This window comes from Pelmatolapia mariae, linkage group LG7, assembly GCF_036321145.2.
Source record: "Pelmatolapia mariae isolate MD_Pm_ZW linkage group LG7, Pm_UMD_F_2, whole genome shotgun sequence".
NCBI lineage: Eukaryota > Metazoa > Chordata > Actinopteri > Cichliformes > Cichlidae > Pelmatolapia > Pelmatolapia mariae.
In genome coordinates this window covers 28541298-28561742 of record NC_086233.1, presented here as the reverse complement: position 1 = coordinate 28561742, position 20445 = coordinate 28541298, and the positions used below count along the sequence as shown (strand labels likewise).

Genomic DNA, 20445 nt, shown 5'->3' with positions numbered 1-20445 from the left:
AATGCTTAAATACCCCACTTTCACCTTCCTAAACACAGTTTCACTTGGAGCATTTTCAGAAACAGCGATTTGTCCTTGCAAACTAGTATTCTTTGAGAAAGGGAATACTTTTACATTTAAAGAATTCAACAAGCGTTCTTTTTTTTCTTTCGACACTTTGCATTAAGTTTTTAAAGAAATGTCACAGGAAAGATTAAATAATTCACCTTCTAACAGAGAGAATCGAGAGGAGTCACAAAGACAGAGAATGCAGGCAGGGTTTGAAACCATTGAGATGATGCTCCATGAGCTTCAGAAAAACCAAGTGTTTCTCCTTGAGCAGAACAGTAACATTGCTGCTGAGTTGTCCCAGGCCGAAAGCGAGAGAAATGAACAACAGAAAGAGAACACAAATCTCAGGACAGGTTTGGAAAATCCCGAGTGGCAAGTGGGAGAAGCTCTGTGTTTACTAATTAAAAATAATGAAGTAATAGAAAAACAGACCAGGGCAGAGATTAAAACCATTCAGATGCATCTGTATGAGCTTCGGGAAAACCAAGATCTTCTACTGGAGCAGAACAGCAGCATTACTGCTGAGCTTTCCATAGTTGAAAGTGAGCGAGATGGACAAATTAAAGAAAACACAGATCTCAGTCAAGAGAATGCAGATCTCAGGAAAGATTTAGAAACTCTTGAGTGCCAAATGGGAGAAGCACAGGGTTTAATAATTCAAAATAATGAAATAATAGAAAAACAGAGCAAGACAATTGTGGACAAGCAGAAACAGATAGATGAGCTTTATAAGGATTTAGAAATGAGAAGACAGATGGTCCAAGATCTTAAAGAGCTGGTCAGTATGAAGCAAAACGAAAATGTATTGGTTGACGTGAACAATGTTAGAGAGGAATGTCAGATTGCTGGTGAACCTCTGCAGCTGGAGAATCTTGCTCCTGAATCGGAGGCACTTGAGACTCCTGTTGCAAAACCAGTTCCTGACACTCATGAAGAGGTTCAGACTAGTGATTCGGGGCATCGTGGTGCTAAACATCTACCTAAAGTAGGTTTAGGGCTTGCCACAGTGGGTCTTGTTGTTCCTGCAGTTTACTGGGCCTACTCAAAGATGTTCAACTGAAGTGAATGTCCCAGCTGTTATTTGTGGAATTGTGCTCATTATCTACTCAAGCCCTACTGCAATTGTCGATGTGCGCCAGTTACATTTTAAAGAACAGTAATGATGTTTTCCAACCACGTTCTACTGACCATACCAACCTGTGGTAACTATACTGTGCTCTCCTTTATGTTTTATTTGGCCCCTCATCTCCCAACCAGTCATGGCAGATGGCTGCCCCTCCCTGAGCCTGGTTCTGTCATAGGTTTCTTCCTGTTAAAAGGGAGTTTTTCCTTTCCACAGTTGCCTAGTGCTTGCTCATAGGGGATCATTTGATTGTTGGGGTTGATAATTTCAATCCAATTGGATTGAAATTAATTGGCTTGAAGTGAAAAACTTCAGGTGAGGGGTTCACTTGATGGGGAGCACTAAAAAAACTATGGAAAAAGAGAAAATGTAGTTAAAAGCAAATGAAAATAAAGAAAATAAAAATTAAAAAATCTCCTACTGCTTTGTTTATTTATTTAAATGAACAGTTTTACATTTTGGCCACTGTCTCATTTACTGCTAAGTAAATTATTTCAGACTGGCCAGAACATCACATGAACATCAGCCTGCTATAACTAATTTTTCAGTGACTTAGGATGAAGTAAAGGTCCTACAGACAATGTGTGTGTGTGTGTGTGTGTGTGTGTGTGTGTGTGTGTGTGTGTGTGTGTGTGTGTGTGTGTGTGTGGCCAAGCCACACAGTAAACCTGGATTAGTTGAATTTATTAAAGTAAAGAAGAAAAAAAACTGTAAAACAACATTCAGTTATCTGACATATTTCGAAGGAGTACAGGGGATGTAATCTATAGGCTAGTGTTTGGATTTTTAAGAACGACAGGTGTTTATCTGAGATAAACGGAGGCGGAGAAACCTCTCCGACCCACACTCCAGTCCAGAAGGTGGCGATAATGCAACTAAAAGTTGTTTGCAACCGCCATTAAAATGTAGAAGAAGAAGCACAAGAAGAAGAAGAAGAAGAAGAAGAAGAATTTTTTTCGCTGGTTTGCTGAGTAGCACTCGTCAGTACAGCCCTGTTACTAGTACTAGTCTGTTGTAACTACGTTTTCTTGTATATAGATTCCTGGACCCATTTCTGTTTCCTGATCTGTTCTCCTGAGTCTGGCAGTGAGGTGTGGAGCAAAGGAGAGCGTGAGTGGTGAAGAGGATTGTGAAAGTGGAGAGTGAGGAGCGGACGTGTGGTGTGTTTTGGAACCGTTTCCCTTGCATCCCTGGAAATCCCAGCCCTGTGCACTGTATATAGTTTCATCTAGTGTTGTTGTTAATAAACTTGGGACTTTTATTCTGAATTCAGCTGCTCTATGCCTGAGTCCGTTCCTCCCTTATGACAGTTTTCTAAATAATCGAATATTAATACAACGATAAAAAACACTTGAAATTGGAGAAAACTAATGAAAATAAGGTCCTGGCATTTCTGCACATTTCCTAGTAATTAGTGCATCTTTCCCTGGAATTAATTCAAGACAGACTGGTGATCACAGTCTTGAAGGAAATGTTTGATGGACTGAGATGGAATGACCCGGGAGTACATAAAAGTCCCACAGGTCTTAAACTAACAGCTTTACTTTATGTTTTCCACCAAACACCAGTCACAACATCCACACTGAAGAGTGGTCTCCAGGCTGCTGCGCTTCCGGGTAGAGCGGCAAAGAAGAAGCCAATAAAAGGAAAAAGTTGAGATGGTCAAGTCAATTGGCTTTTATTGTCATTTCAACCATGTACAGTGCTACAGTACAGAGTGAAACGAGACAATGTTCCTCCGAGGCTGGTGCTACATATGACATATAACAGACAATCAAGACAGGATTACATAAAGTGCAATATGCAAAAATTGTAAAAAAAAAAAAAAAAAAAACCCAAGACAAGACAGTGCAACACTAGACAGAACAGGACGATACAGACACAAGACAGTATTTATTATTTTGTTCCACTTCCCCTTTGCCCCATTTATTCAGTATATTTCTGGTTTTCCTTAACAAAAAAATTGCTGTCTATGGTCTCATCATTCACACCATCTGGGCTCCTAAAGAACGTTTCTTCTGCGCGTAAGTCAGTTAAACTCACCCTGCTACGGCCCTAGCAGGGCCTCCTCCTGAAGGTGCCTGTGTGGGCGTGTCCTACAATCTCTTCTGCCTGAGGTGCCACCTTTCTCTTTTACACAGCTAACTCACATCAGTAATTAAAGGTATTTAAGCCCAGGGAAAGGTGAGCTCTGGGCCAGAGTGCCATGTGAATGGTTGCAGCTAGTAAGCTGCGTGTGCTCTGCTCCTACTTGGTGGGGAGTAGTGTGTTTGGCAATTTATCCTTCTCTGGCTTACTTCTCAGTTTAATTGACCAACGTTTGAGTTTTGTTTTGTTTCTTTAAATGGTGATAGCGGCTTGTCCGTCTCTTTCAGTTAGTATCGATAGAAACTTTAATAAAACTCTTTAATTTAACCATTTTGCCTCTGTCTCCTTTTTCTGACCCAGACACATTTTGTTACTTCCCCTTCATCGCCTGGACCCTTTTAGGGGAACGTAACACACCCATTGCAATAAATCTAGCCCTTAAATAACTTTGCATTACACTGCTTTTCTGGCTTGCCTTTTAACGGTGAGTGCAACTGTTTCATAAAGGTTTTAGTGCACCATAAACTCCAGCAGATATTTTTGTCACAATGAAAAACATTTTAGGAAAATAACAAGAAGTAAAAGAAGGAAACCCACAGAAGCAGAAAGGATAAGACGTGCACCATATCTGAGACAATAACCAGGGCCAGACCGTTTCTGACACCTCGATCATATTTATTGTGCAACAACACGGCACCAGAGGACATTTTTAATTTGTCTTGGGAATAATTCACAGGACTGAGATCAACACAGTCTACTCTCCAAAACCAGAACCAGAACAATAGGCTGAGTTCATGGTGGACGATAAATATTCATCACTAGAACGATGAGACACAAACACAGAAGAGCCGTTTGTAACGGCAGGAGATGCAGTGTTGACAGGCGGCAAGAAATGTAAGTACAAGGCTACGTCTGTCTCTATCAATAATTATCCCATATCATACAAAAGATATGACACATATAAACAGAGAATTGTCCAGGTTCATCCTGACCATCAACCTTTTTGACTGAAGATCACTTCTGCCAGCACCACAACACTTACTGCTAAACACATTTAAAGGACCAGTTCTGTGTTTTTACAGTTTTAGCTCACTTCATTTTAATGCTATAAACAAATGCTTCATAAAAACGTGACTGAAGAAATCCTCCAAAGCTCACTGTCATGGTTTCATATCGTTTTCCTACATTCAAGGCAGCCTTTGCTTTACTTCAGTCCAATCTTGTGCAGCTTGGTTTAGCAATCAGTACAAGCCCACAATGACTCCTGGGGTTCATCGGGGATCTGCTTCATATTTCCAGTTTATTTTAATGTAAACAAAAACAAATAGAAATCTAACAGCACACAGATGAAACTCTGTAGAGATTTCGCATGTCTTTCCAACCCACTGCTGTCAGACTCCACAACAAAGACTTTAACTGATCAAACACACACACCCACACATGTGCAATAACACTAAGTGCAATACTCCTTTCTGGCATCGTTGTATTTTTACTCAGTTGTGTACAACATTTTATTCTATTTTTATCCTATTGTATATTTTATTCTACTGTATATAGTATTTGATTTTATTCTATTCTGTACAGTTGTGTACTGTATTTATTCTTATTGTAGTCTAATTATTGCTTCAGAACTTTTGCACTGTCCACTTCCTGCTGTGACAAAACAAATTTCCCACGTGTGGGACTACTAAAGGTCATGTTATCTTATCTTATTTAAACATGGTGAAGGTGTTGATGAACTTACAGTGATTACATGGTTTCACACACAATCACCTGCCAATCAACTTTAAATGACATAAATACAGATGCAATTAAACTGCACATGAATCCCATAAACATGAAGCTCTGACCTCCTACATGACTGAAGGACTTCAGGTTTATCAGTGACTGAATCAGTTGATCCTAACAGCTCCCATCGTGACAGACAGATAAATAAATCTACAACATTAAACACTAGAAATGAAATATATTAGCAAGACCTTCATAAAACCTGCGTTTAAAGTAATTCACATTCATGTGCTCAGACTGTCTCTACTGCCGGCATGACAGGCAGTAAATTGAGGATTTGATCTGTTTAGAAGCTCAGGCCTGCAGTCTGTCACATCAAAGTCAAGCCAATGTACGCTTCATTGTCATCTCCGCTATATACAGTACAGTATCTAGAGATGAGATGATGAGGCTCCAGTTACATTCAGTGCAATCCCCCCCCCCCCCAAAGAAATAATAATATAAGAAGAGTGAAAAAATAAATATACACTTTAAGACTTGGAGGTAAATGTATTAATAACAATTTACAATTTGAATGATTTAAAGTGACCTTGAAGTGATTTAAAGTGACCAGCGTAGCAGCTTGTAAACATGAGCAGAGTTCTTGAGTGTAAGGATTGTCCATAGAGCAGCATCTGCATTACAAAGGCAGTGGTATGTGGAGTGCAATAGAGTTAGGTAACGGTTTGTGTGGGTGTGGGTGGTGGGGGGGAGTGGGAGAGCCGGTAGTGAGTTCAAGAGTCTGATGGCTTGTGGGAAAAAGCTACTTCGCAGCCTGGAGGATTGGGCCCCAATGCTGCGATAGCGTCGGCCAGACGGGAGGAGAGAAAAGAGTGCGTGTGAGGGAGAGAGATGTTCCAGTGATCTTGGCAGCTGCTTTAACAATCCGTTGTAGCTGGATGAGATTGCCGAACCACACGGAGATGCAGCTGGTCAGAACACTCTCTATGGTGCTCCTGTAGAACACGGTGAGGATGGGAAGAGGAAGGCTGGCCCGCTTCAGGCGTCTCAGGAAGTGGAGGCGCTGCTAGGCTATTTTGGTGATGGAGATGGTGTTGGTGGTCTCGCTGCACCAGAACGCCAGCTGCTCAAACTCATCTCTGTACGCCGACTCGTCGTCGTTGCTGATGAGCGAACCTGATGATGTGGTTGGAGCTGTGTAGAGCAGTGCAGTGTCAGGACAGCGAACAACAGTGGGGTGAGAACACAGCCTCGAGGAGCTCCTGTTCTCAGTCTGATGGTGCTGGAGATGTTGTCGCCGATTCTGTAGAGCTGTCTCGGTTTTACTGACCTGCTGGGAGGCAGATGTTCAATCTTCAATCTTAAGCAGAATATCCAGTGATGAGCAGCTTCTTTGTACTTCCCGTTTCACTGTTGTTTCTTCTCCCAGCAGATGACTTTCTTATTTTGGAATCATATAGTATATGTGAGGAAACCTGCTGTAAACTGCAGTCTGTGCACTTAATACACAATGAAAATATATATTTTATGTTATTAGAATAAGATGTGTAAAAGGACTTTGATGTGTGTGAGTGACTTCTATTGTTATATCATACACTGATTAGTTTTCTCTGAAATCTAAACAGAAGAAACAAAGAGGTATTTACCCTCCGCCTCTTCCTATAACTGTACAAATATTATATTTTATTATAACTGTCTTGTTAAACAGAATTCAGATGGTGGCGACAGTCTCACCCTGGCGGTTCAGCTCCTTTCCCTCGTCCATCAGGTCAGAGGTCATTTCACTGTCTTCCATAAACTGCTGGAAGCCCAGAAGATCAAGGCAGCGGGTCCTTAAACTGAAGAGAACATTGATTACGACACAGAATCACAAACATAATTACATACAGTACTGTGCAAAGCTTTCATCAATCAACAAAATGCAGTGAATGAACAAAAGAGAAATCTAAATCACGTCGCATTTTGAAGGAACTCAGCTGGTCGGTTGTTCCAAAGATCTTGGAGAACTAACCACAGATTTTCTGTGGATACAGGCTTCCTCAACCCCTTCTGTCTCTTCATGTAATCCCAGACACATTCGATGATGTTAAGATCAGAGCTCTGTGGGGGCCGTACCATCACTTCCAGTACTTCTTGTTCTTCTTTACACTGAAGATAGTTCCTAATGACTTTGGCTGTGTGTTTGGGGTCGTTGTCCTGCTGTAGAATACATTTGGGGTTAATAAACAATCATTAATCATTCATGAACTGAATTGAATGGAATGAATTGAACTGGAGATTGCTATACATGCATTTATTTCCTCACGCTTGGACTACTGTAACTCACTGTTGATGTATCTAAGCAAAGGTTCTCTGGATCGTCTGCAGGTTGTGCAAAACGCTGCCGCTAGGGTTTTGACAAAATCTGTATTCACATGTGACACCGTTGCTATCTCAGCTACACTGGCTTCCTGTTGAATTCAGAGGCCATTTTAAGATCCTGGTCTTGACTTTTAGATCAGAGATGTTGGCACCAGCCTACATCTCTGATCTGCTACAGCCCTACGTCCCTAGACTGTGGAACTCTCTCCCCCAAACCTTAAGAATTGTGGATGGAGTAGTTGTTTTTTAAAAAAACTGCTTTTGGTTAATTTTGCCTGTTTTAAATTGTCTGTTTGATATTGTCTGTTTTACCTTTCTATGACTGGTTATCTTATGTGCAGCACTTTATGACTCTGTCTAGAAAGGCGCTATATATATACAGTATATATATAATTTTATTTACTTATTTATTTTTCTGAACGCATTCTATGTTTACAGCGTTGTTGCATACCTGCCTAAACCTTTGGCACACTACTGTATATGTAACCGCTGTGTTCCTGCATTGTGTTCCTGCGATGAAAGGTAAAAAGAATGAAAGACCTCCAAGTAATTAACTTGCCCGCTCCAGTTCCTCTCCTACAGGGAATTGTAGAAAAGGGGAGAGGCCAAAGGGGTACCCCAAATTTAAAGGGTTGCACCAAAAAGGTGTAACAGCAGGTGTGTTACACAGTGTGGGTATTTACAGAGGTGTGAGCAGTCTGCAGCTTGTTGTGGTGGGAGATGGCCGAGTCCATGTGGATCAAACAGGGGAGGAGTGAGACGACAGGACAGCCTGCAGGAGGAAAACACCACAAAGTCACAAAACCTCCATCAAGTTGACTCCTCCATTATCTCCGGGTCAACATCTGGGTCACATGATATGTTGTTTAATAACACGTTGACTCACTGCACAACTCTGTAGTTTGTGTGCTTTAAGAAAAATAAGAGGAGACTTTAAGGTCTTTTGAAACAGTAAAAATGTTCGCCCTGTATATGAGGAGGAACATTCCCGAAAGAAACACGTGTACTTGTGTCTTCTCTTGGTTTACAGGGATGTGTTTCCTCACGCTTTCAGAACCCTTTCAAGTACCCTCACAGAGTGGAGTGTCTTTTAACATGATGAACTAGAGACTCACACAACCGCAGGTTACATCAAGCACTGCATGGACACTGTCTCCACGGAAAAGCCTGTCCTGCTCTACCCCAAACGTAAACCCTGGATGACGAGTAAGGTTCAGGCATTGTTAAAGGCATGCAACTCAACACACAAATCTGGGGACCAGGACATGTACAGCAGAGCAAGAGCAGACCTTAAATAAGGCATCAGAGCAGCAAAGCTGGACTATTCAAACAATCTATCAGACCACCTCTGTGATAACAACTCCAGAAAGGTATGGGAAGGCCTGAAACACATCACCAATTACAAAGGCAGTGGGACAAATATAGATAATATGGACATCTCATTAGCAGAGGAACATAAGCACTTCTTTGCCCGCTTCGAGAAAACTGCAGTCAACCCCACCATGCACGACGCCCTGCCCACAGCCTCCTCTGAGCACAGTCCCCACACATTTAGCCTCCAAGAACATGAGGTCGGCAATGTGTTCAGAGCAGAATATCAGAGGAAAGCAGCTGGCCCTGACGGAATACCTGGTAGATTGCTCAAAGCCTGCGCCGACCAGCTGGCTCCCATGTTCACCAGACTATTCAATCTCTCCCTGTCACATGCCACTGTCCCTCACTCTCTGAAATCTGCAACAATAGTCCTCAAGTCCACCACCATCAGTAGCCTCAGCGACTACAGACCCATCGCACTGACTCCAGTGATTGCACAGTGCTTCAAGAAGCTGCTCCTAAGGCACATAAAGGACTGCCTCCCACCCTACAAGGCAAAAAAGTCCACAGAGGATGCAATTTGCACCGCCCTTCACTCTCCTCTGCATCACCTGGAGTATCCTGGGAAATCAGTAAGGATGCTCTTTATTGAATTCAGCTCGGCCTTCAATACCATCATCCCAGACATTCGTATAGACAAGCTTTTAAACCTAGACCCAGACCATTTCATCTCCGCCGAAGTTATCTCGGAGAGAAGTAGAGCAAGTGTGTAAGTTCATCTCTGAATGTTTGTAAAGCGTTCCCATGTTAAGCTTAACAACCGATATATGGAGCGACTGCCTCTCGCTCTCCTGCTGCTACTTCAATCGTGAAACTGCTTAATGATCAGCTGATCGGCTTTTCTGTCACGAGTCCGTCTCTCTTCTTTGTTTTTGGCCCACTTTGCGCCAGAAAGAGTAAAACCAGCGGCTGAACAACAGCAGCACGTTTAAGCTTGATAAGCTGTTGTTAGAATATATTTAATATTACTTTCTAGACCAGGATCGTTTTCTACGCAGCTGACGGCTGGTAACTGTGCAGGGGCGGATCTAGCAAAGTTTAGCCAGGGGGGCCGATAGGGCATGAACAGGGAAAAGGGGGGCACAAAGACATACCTTTCTTTCTTATTCTCATTTAAAATGTCTAGCTTTTAATAAATAATTATCTGAATCTTACACCCAAAGTTTTAATCTGATGTAAAATGTGTAGAAGTCCATTACTGTATATAGTAACTGTTAAGTCTAATATACCCTAGTAAGCTATAGTACTTTTTCCTTTGGGAAAGTACCATCTGTGAATCCTGCAATTCTGTTGAAGAAAGATGTTTAAGCTATTTACTTATTCTTGAAAAATTATTTGTTTCTGTGCATTTTGTTTTCATCCTGCATCAAATTAAAGTTGATTACATCGATTAAGCATCATGAGGTGGAGGGTGGTTCCCTATTTTTTCTTTTTTTTTTTTTTTGCTGGGAGTTTGCAACCCTATTAGTTAGGTTGCTTAATATTTATGCTAAGTACTCTACCAGAATAGGGAGGATGGAGTAGGTTTAAGTTTATTAGATTGATCAGTGTTGCTGAACTATGAAATATTTTGGGTGCAGTGTATTTTTTTCCCCACACACAGGTATAATGCAGAATAGCTTTAGTGTTGTTGTTTATTTAAACTTGAGTATGAACTTATACAAAATGCAGCGAGATATTAAAAAACAGTTTTATTGATTAAGAAACACACAATATCGGATTCATATGGGTATCGGCTGATATCCAAATTTATGATATCGGTATCGGACATAAAAAAGTGGTATCGTGCCATCTCTACCCTAAACACCAAGGAAACAAAGGAAGAGGTCAGCGTACCACACGCCATCCCCGTGTGGTACGCTGGTTGCACAACAGCTGGCAAGAAGATTATGTGCAATGTCTTATGTGCAATATCTCACTCTTTCCATGCTCTGTGCAATATTTTTGGCTCATGTGCAATATTTTGGTCTCATTGGAATCACCACCCCCACCCTAAATGACCATGGCCCCTCCACCCTTATTTTATTTATTATATTATATAACTGCCCTTGTATACAACCACACAATGTTTCAATGTTTCCTACGCACACACCATGTATATAGTTCACTCACACATATATGGATACATATATATTGCTTTTTATTTATTTATTTGTTTCCCCCTCATTGTATATTGTTTTCCCTTCTTTACTTTTTCACCTTGTGGTCCAGCTACCCAGTTTCGCTGTGCAAGAAACTACACAATGACAATAAAACTCTAAGTCAATACCAGGTGCAAAGGAAGAAGATTGTGATGAAGCATGCCATCTGGTGGAGAGAGCAAGCATTACGAGGCAGTGAGCTGAACAAGAGGAGCTCAGCGGTCTGAATGAAGTGAGATCGTGTTTCAACAACGAAGCACTGAAACAAACGTCACATGTCACGTTTCCTTCATTGTAACACAACAAAGACTCAGCTGTGCAGCACTCCATCACACAGCAGCTTTAAACACTTTTAGAGGCTGTATAGAAATATGAAGCTCTGTGTCTGACGGTTTGTGTGTAAACTAGCGTCTGCCCTCTCAGGCTCACCTCGATGTACTGGTAGTTGTAGCCTCTCAGCCAACCGGATGACAATCAGCGAGAGGACGGGCCACGTGCTGAAGAAGGTGAAGAAGGTGCACTTGGACCAAACCACAGCCACGCTGAACAGAGTGAGGACGACGGAGAGGAGGCGGTAAAACCAAAGGTTCAGGAGGCACTCCTAGTACTACTCTGTGACACACACACACCCACCTACAGTCGGGATGTAGATGTATCTGCTGAGCCAGCCGGCTGGCTCTGACAACGGGAAGCTGTGGACGAATTGGTGGGTGGAGCTGTTCTCCTTCTTGGCCACATCATCCAGGTGGATGGCGTGCTGCAAGAGGATCTACCACTGCACATCAGTACTGTTGTGTCTCAGCACGGTGTAGATCACCTGCACATGATGGGTTCAGACATGAGAGCATGAAAAACACAAAGTTACTGCTAACATTAACCAATCCATGAGAGCGTGACAGCAGGTGACTTATTACCTTAAAACCCCTGAGGAGAAAACCAGTACTTTAAGAGTGCACAGGAAACAGAAGATTTCAGCTGTGTGCAGCCTGAGGAGGAAACTACGAGCACAGAGAGAAACCTCATCATCACCTCGTCATTATCTTCCTCTTCTTTTTTTGCTCTGTGGTGGAACGAGGACTATCTTTTCTCCTCTTCTTCTGCTGTTTACCTGAACCACCATCAAACAAAGCTCAGCTGACAGCAGTGATTACAAAGCTATTGAGTCATGTCTTTATCGCCTTTTGCATCGTGTGCCTTAGTTTGGTTGAAGTCTATGGTACCGTCACACTGGTGCTCTTTCAATGAACCATCACAATGAATAACACGTGTGACAAGCCAGCACAGCTGCTAGGAAACTAATACTCTCCCCACGTTTTACATACAGATCTTTCTCCTGTGTGATTTCACTGTTGCTTCTTGAGATTAAAAATATAAATAAAAAGCTTTTCTTTGCCACTTTGTGTCAGGTTTATATTATTGGATTGTCATTTATGCTTAGAAATATTTACTCAAATATGCTTAGAGTTTTATAATCAATTGCATGTTGATAGAGGTTTGATCCTTAGCAGTCTGTAAAGACTCTGTGTGCCTTCCAGAGTGTTCTGGCATACACACTCACATCCTGCGGTCACGAGAAGAGGTTGTACCTTCTTTTATTGTTTTATGGTATAGCAAACAAGTATAAGTGTACTGTAAAATCTAATTGGTTCCCAGAACTAAAAAAAAAGTTGAGTAAAGCTTAGCTAAAAATGACTAAATTTGGACAACTTATTTATTTTGAGTACTCTGTACAGGCTCATTTGTTCCCTGAACTCTGTTTAACAGGTACCGCATCCGTATCTGCCAACGGAATGAGTCGCCACCAAAAAACCCCCCACAAAATTACTCTGGTAAAGAAAAAAAAATACACATCTCTCCATAACAAAATGGAGCCCGAAAGAAAAACGTTTCTGCTGTGTGGGATCATTTTGATCTTTTAACTGCAAATAAGGTAACTGTTTGTTTCAGTGTAATCTACCAGAATAGGAAAAACAGCAATTTGACTTGAAGTGTAAATTATTTATTTCATTTTATGCAGGATAAATGTTGCATCTGTTCTGCAGAGCTTTCTTACAAACAAAAGCAAATCCTCAGTGTTACAGAGGCATTACAGAGCCAAACATGAAAATGAGGAGACAAACACACTGAGAATGAACACAGGTCGGCCTATACTGACACTGAACAGCTTTATCATCATTTTTTTTTTTATTAGTATGCGTTTTATTTTTCAAATCAAGCATCTAGGAAGACTGTTCTGGACCAAGCAGTCCTGAATTTTATTATAAAGGACTGCCAACCCCTTAGTATTGTGGAGAGTGTCAGAGAGAAAAATTCCAAGATCAGAGGATCCTTTAACGTACTGGGGGAATAGGAAGACATCTTATCAGAACCTTTTCCACCTGACTTTACAGCTTTTGTGTACCCCAGCTTCATCTGTGCCTGTGAGTTTTCCAAAGCTGGGGAAAAGGTGTAAAAAACAAACAAACAAACAAACAAAAACAAAAAAAACCCACAATAGACTAAATGCAAAAAGATTGGATAAACTTATATTTCTGAATAGAAATTTATAATAAACTGAGTCGAATGGGTAATATTACATTCACAATACTTTCATCTTAATTTTCATTTAATGTGATTCACACTATATTTTAAAGATGTAAATGGCCTGTATTTGTATAGCACTTTACTAGTCCCTAAGGACCCCAAAGCGCTTTACACATCCAGTCATCCACCAATTCACACACTGGTGATGTCTACAATATATAAAAGATATAAAATGATTCCATAGAAAGTACAATACCTTACAGTGTATAAGTATGACTAGGTCATTGAATTGTTGTGAAATGTTGTGAGTCTCAAGTAAGTTGCCTACAATGATATTTAAGGTCCAGCAGGTGTCAGTATGGAGCAAAACAGCAAAACTGTGTCCACACAGTTTGGGGAATGTGCTGAAACGCTTCACGAGGCCTCATCTACCCATCACTACCAATTAGTATGCCAAATAACAACTTGGCCTATGGCATCAATTAGTGCACAACTATACAAAAAACATCAAGTTACAGTCAAAATCTATCAAAGTAATTCAAGCTGCGCTCAAGCTGCGATCAACAGAAAGTTTTGCCTCATGCTCACCCTACCTTTCTGCTCACCAACATCAGGTGCAGTGAACAGGTGAGTGCAACCACATTTATCATCTACCACACCCATGAGGCACGCCCCACACCCGTGCACCAATACAGTGAGTCCATTTAAACCAACCCACTTAGTCAAAAAAGAGCAACTCATATGGCTCCTACATTACTTATATAATCAAGATAAAATATATTTATTGTTCTGTCACAAGTGCAGTCTCTAATTTAAACAACACATTTGTTTTTCATTCCAACACAGGAGCTGGAATGTTGTAATATTTTAAAGATGACTTGTTTCCAGTCCAGGCATTACTGCCTGAATGACTGTCATGGATCGAGGTGATCCAAATGTAGGTGCAGAAGAAAGTCTTTAATAGGGCTGGGCCATATTATACCGTTCACGGTAATACCGGTACAATGTTAGGCAACGATAAGAAAATGAAATATAGCGATAGAATATGGGTAAAACGTGCATGCGCAGTGCCTTTGTTTTCATACGCACATGGCTGATTGTTGAGTGAAACGGATGAACCAGAATCGGTTTGTAAAAATGGTGCAACTTCAGTGATGTGGAACTGGTTTGGTGTTTGTCCGTCAGATACACAGCAAAGCACATTTTTTTGTAGAACATGCAAGCGGGCCGTCGTTATTGCCATATTTGTCGGACTAAGGTGCTTGTAAATCTGGGAGTAATCTGGGTCCTAATCTCCGTCGCTTCAGGTCCCAAAGTCAACCGAACACACAGCATCACTGAGAGTTAAAAACTGTCTAAATTCTTTCATCTTTAATAAAACGATCAGCATTGCTGCTTTACCAGGTGTTTAACATCCAGGCATCCATGAAAACAGAATTTATTACATTTAAGCGGAAGTTAGCTCGCTAGTTACCTAAGCATGGTATAGCATGTTCTGACTGAGTGATTTCTGAAAAAATTCAAACGTATAGCTCTGCTATCACTTCCAACATAAATGAAGACAGAAAATTAAACAGCAGTGACGTTTGTAGGGTTACTGAAGTTGGGCTAGGTGGTATATAATGATGTGCTACGTGATCGCTAGCGACACAGCTATGTTAGCATAACATAAACAGTGAAGCTGGAGGATAAACGCTAACACTTTTCCACTCGATAAAGGTTAACGTGAGGGTTCGTGGTGGTTAGGGACAAATGCAATCACATGGCAAGATGCTGTAAACGGACCAAACTTCAGTCAGGAGCACAACTGAGATAATCCATCCACAATACGAGGTTAGTCATTAATATACAGCAACAACATGGGAATAGAGCAGCTGTGATAGAATACAGCATTAATGAATCAATGGTACAGAAGTGGAGGAAGCAAGAAGAATGAGTTGAATAAAGTTTGATTTATCTGACTGCTTTGTTTCGCTTAATGTGCCTTATAATCCCGTGCACCTTATGGTCCGAAAAATACATATTTGGCTTTTTTATTTGGCACACTGCAGTTTAATAAGGAGCTTGGAAAGAAAAGCGTCTGGACTTCTTGAGTTGCTTGAAGACGTTTCACCTCTCATCCGAGAAGCTTCTTCAGTTCAGTTCTTCTTCAGTTCCCCTTAGAACTGAAGAAGCTTCTCGGATGAGAGGTGAAACGTCTTCAAGCAACTCAAGAAGTCCAGACGCTTTTCTTTCCAAGCTCCTTAGTCTACGATGACCTGGATGACTGAGAACCTTCACAGACACACTGCAGTTTAATGTTGCAAAGCACCTCTTTTTAACTTCAGTGGATATTATAAATGGTTATGCTCAGGATATGTCAGCCCATTTCTACTGGAAATGCATTTGGGTTAAACTTTCAGCAAGGAATTTGCATTTGCACTGTTAAATTTTGATATAGCTTTAATGCATAAAAAAAAAAACAGCTGCTTGTTTAAAGTATGAGAAACCTGTAATGAGGTTTTGAGCTGAATCTTTGCGTTGTGGGGCAGATTTTTGCAGTTTTTGCTGGTTTTTTGAACTTGTTGTTTGAGGAATTGGTTGACTTTAATTTCTGTATAGAGTGCAGCAGAGATGAAATGTTTTGTTCAGAAAATATTGTTCTCAAATTAACAACTTTTTGTTTTGTTCTCTTACACATTTTCACTAAAGGTGCAGTGCTAACATTTATGCTATAAAAGAACTACACCAGAGTAATAAGACTTGAACTTCACTGTAAGAGCCAAAGGGAATGTTTAGGTTTTCTTTATTTGTTATGGTGGCACTTTAGATTTTCCCCGCACCTCAGATGATTGCATGGCTGGGTCGCACGTTATTTACCTGACGTTCTCAACACGGAGGTTGGGGGAGTGGTTTGGTTGCAAACTTTTCTGCTGACCGTCATTTTAGCACGTCAGTTAATACATTTGTACATTTGTTTGGAATCAAAGCGCAAAGTTTGTTGTCTTGTTTTAAAATAAATACGCAAACACAAATGGGACTAAGTGGCTCATTGGAGACACGTCACACATCCACATTTGCGGATGGAAGTCCCAACATTCAAATGTGTTTTATCGCATGACATCGCATCGCATCGCATTATTTAAGGGCTAGATTTATTGCAATGGGTGTGTTACGTTCCCCTAAAAGGGTCCAGGCGATGAAGGGGAAGTAACAAAATGTGTCTGGGTCAGAAAATGGAGACAGAGGCAAAATGGTTAAATTAAAGAGTTTTATTAAAGTTTCTATTGATACTAACTGAAACTAACTAACTGTGCTACATATGACTTATATGTCATATAGCACCAGCCTCGGAGGAACGTTGTCCTGTTTCACTCTGTACTGTACCACTGTACATGGTTGAAATGACAATAAAAGTAATAATTTGACCATCTCAACTTTTTCCTTTTATTGGCTTCTTCTTTGCCGCTCTGCCAGAAGGCGCAGCAGCCTGGAGACCACTCTTCAGTGTGGAGGCTGTGACTGGTGTTTGACTCGTGGGTCATTCCATCTCAGTCCATCAAACATTTCCATCAAGACTGTGATCATCAGTCTTTCTTGAATTAATTCCAAGGAAAGATGATCTAATTTCACACACACACACACAAACAGCCACAGCATGAAATTATATGGAAACGGTGTCTATAGGACCTTTACTTCATCCTAAGTCATCCTAAGATAAATTCGTTATAGCAGGCTGATGTTCAAGTGATGTTCTGGCCAGTCTGAAATAATTTACTTAGCAGTAAATGAGACAGTGGCCAAAATGTAAAACTGTTCATTTAAATAAATAAACAAAGCAGTAGGAGATTTTTTAATTTTTATTTTCTTTATTTTCATTTGTTTTTAACTACATTTTCTCTTTTTCCATAGTTTTTTATTTTAGTGCTCCCCATCAAGTGAACCCCTCACCTGAAGTTTTTTCACTTCAAGCCAATTAATTTTAATCCAATTGGATTGAAATTATCAACCCCAACAATCAAATGATCCCCTATGAGCAAGCACTAGGCAACTGTGGAAAGGAAAAACTCCCTTTTAACAGGAAGAAACCTATGACAGAACCAGGCTCAGGGAGGGGCAGCCATCTGCCATGACTGGTTGGGAGATGAGGGGCCAAATAAAACATAAAAGAGAGCACAGTATAGTTACCACAGGTTGGTATGGTCAGTAGAACGTGGTTGGAAAACATCATTACTGTTCTTTAAAATGTAACTGGTGCACATCGACAATTGCAGTAGGGCTCGAGTAGATAATAAGCACAATTCCACAAATAGCAGCTGGGACATTCACTTCAGTTGAACATCTTTGAGTAGGCCCAGCAAGCAACAAGGCCCGCTGTGGCAAGACCTAAACCTACTTTAAGTAGTCGTTTGGCACCACAACACCACGAATCACTAGTCTGAACCTCGTCAGGAGGATTCTCCAGCTGCAGAAGTTCACCAGCAATCTGACATTCCTCTTGCACATTGTTCACATCACCCGATACATTTTGTTTTTGCACCATACTGAGCACATCCTTAAGATCTTGGGCCGTCTGTAGCCTTGTTTCTAAAACTTTATAAAGGTCATCTATCAGTTGCCACTTGTACACAATTTCCCTGTACTGTCTTTCTATTATGTCATTATTTTGAATTATTAGACGATGGGCTTCTCCCGCTTGCCGCTCAAGTGTGTGTAAAGCAGCAATGCTCCTTCTCCGCTTAAAGAGAAACGCTTGCTTTTTTTGAATCTCATGCAGATGCATCTGAATGGTTTTAATCTCTGCCCTGTTCTGTTTTGTTATTATTTCATTGTTTTTAATTATTAAATCCTGTGCTTCTGACACTTTGCACTCAAGATTTTCCAAAGCTTTCCTGAGATTTGTGTTATCTATCTTTTCTCCATCTCTCTCACTTTCAACATTGGAAAGCTCAGCAGTAATGCTGCTGTTCTGCTCAAGGAGAAATTCTTCCTTTTCCTGAAGCTCATGGAGCATCAGATTAATGTTTTTAATCTCTGCTGTGTTCTGTCTTTCTATTATTACATTATTTTTAATTATGAAAAACTGAGCTTCTCCCACTTGGCGTTCAAGACTTTCTAAGCCAGCAATGCTCATTTCCTGCTTAAGGAGAAACTCTTGTCTTTTCTGAATCTCATGCAGATGCATCTTAATTGTTTTAATCTTTGCCTGCATTTTTGTCTTATGAGATACCTGTGCCTCTGTATGTCTTTGTGATTCCTCTCGATTCTCTTTGTCAGAAGGTGAATAATTGAATTTTTCCTGTGACATTTCTTTAAGAGCTTAACGCATAAATCACTAAATCCTTCTCTTTCTCAAAATTTCCTGGTTTGCAAAAACAACTCGCTGTTTCTGAAAATGCTCCAAGTGAAACTGTGTTTAGGAAGGTGAAAGTGGGGTATTTAAGCATTTCTGTGGCGGCGACAGTGACGTCAGCGCTTTGATCTACTTTGATCTTCTCATTTCAAAGCGCTGACGTCACTGTCGCTGGAACCCATAAAGTGGAGCGTTTGCATTCCGCGCATGCTCAGATCATGCGTATTGAAATGAACGGGAGTGTGTTTGGGTTTAGGTCTGAGCTTTAATTATGTTTACATTTTGATTTCTAAAAGACAATATACTAGTTACATAAGAAAAAAAAGTGCTCAGTTTGATGAAAATAAGTTGTATTCCAAAACTGACGGATCATTTAAAGTATGAGAAACCTGTAATGAGGTTTTGAGCTGAATCTTTGTGTTGTGGGGCAGATTTTTTGCAGTTTTTGCTGCGGTTTGCAAGCGCAACCCTTGCAGTTTTTTAGCTTTTGTTGTTTGAGGAATTGGTTGACTTTAATTTCTGTATAGAGTGCAGCAGAGATGAAATGTTTTGTTCAGAAAATATTGTACTAGTCCTGATGATCCTGTACATGAAAAGCAACATGTGCATATCTTTAAGGAGCATAATGTTGCAGATTGACACGCTCTTAACTGGAGGCAAAGTTCCAAATTAACCACAGACTTTTTCTGAAGATCCCTTGACATAGCAGTCAAACATTAGAAATTCACATGAAAATAAAAGTGTGTGTGTGGTAAGACTTGACTAGATGTTTGCCTATTGCAGACTACATATGAAATATGGTTAAATCAAAACAAGAATGTTAACTAAGAATATGGACAAGTGGTGTTCTTACCCACTTTGTCACAATGTTCTCAAGTTTCTAGTCATGAAGAAGAATGTTACATCTTATCTGTCACAAGTAAGCAAAATGAACCCACTGCTTGATTAATCCAACAGCATGATTTTTCTTCATTACCTAAAAAGGAGAGCCCAGTTTTTGATGGTGATCTACTTCAGTACCTGTCATGGTCTGGGTGTGTTTGTGTGCCAGTGTTTTGTTTTTTTTCTTTTTTTCTTTCATTGAGCCGGCAGTTTCCCTCTGGGAGGATCCACAGTGTCCCTGCTAATTGCTCTCACCTGTGGGTAATAAAGCTGTCGAATTATAAGGCCAGCGCTCTCAACTTCGCTTTGCCAGATTCGCAGCTAACCACAGTTAATGCAGGCCACTGTTGTGTTTTGTAAACGTCATAGTAAATTACCTTGCCCTTGTACCTGCATGCCTCAACATCAGGAGTTTTGGATTTCTTACCACTCATCCGGATCACTCTCCCCTCCACGCTGCTGATCCACCTGCGACAAGGAAGCAGTTTACAGGAACTTTCAGAGCCAATATCTGCCAGCATTCTTCTGGAACCATACCTGAACTTGGTTACTCTTGTTTCAGTGACTCTGACCCTTGCCCAGGACCCTCCATCCAGTCTGACTCTCCCTTTGGCCCCCAAATCGCAGAACTGCAGTTTCCTTAATTGAAATCTCACTTATTGTTTGCTTAGCTCAGATTGATTGCATAAGTGCTCCATAGTTTTGGCTTTGTTCACGGCACAAGTGTAAACTCGCTGCTTAGTTCACAGTTGAATAGCCTTGTTGCATTCACTTGTTTTCTAAATAAACTTTGTCACTTAAACGTTCCCTGTGCTCCATCTGCATCCTGCATTGGAGTCCTT

The 20445-nt window shown here is 40.7% G+C and overlaps 1 protein-coding gene across 1 annotated transcript; it reads right to left on the bottom strand.

The window, feature by feature from the left end:
• Positions 1-5532: 5532 nt before the first annotated feature.
• LOC134631717 (G-protein coupled receptor-associated protein LMBRD2B-like) lies at positions 5533-20195 on the bottom strand. The gene is made up of 9 exons (XM_063480274.1): positions 20176-20195; positions 19981-20071; positions 11496-11623; positions 11296-11408; positions 8035-8123; positions 7002-7189; positions 6725-6828; positions 6321-6430; positions 5533-6184 (listed from the first exon to the last, which is right to left on the bottom strand). Exons 1-8 carry the CDS (start codon positions 20193-20195, stop codon positions 6339-6341), a joined length of 825 nt encoding a protein of 274 aa, XP_063336344.1. The 3' UTR covers positions 5533-6184; positions 6321-6338.
• Between the last annotated feature and the right edge of the window lie 250 nt (positions 20196-20445).

Coding starts and splice junctions, on each gene's coding strand:
- LOC134631717 (XM_063480274.1), bottom strand. CDS start 20,195: ATGGAGGGTCCTGGGCAAGG. Junction 20,072..20,175: donor ATGGAGGGTCCTGGGCAAGG/GTCAGAGTCACT, acceptor TCCTTGTCGCAG/GTGGATCAGCAGCGTGGAGG. Junction 11,624..19,980: donor CATGCAGGTACAAGGGCAAG/GTAATTTACTAT, acceptor ATCCTCTTGCAG/CACGCCATCCACCTGGATGA.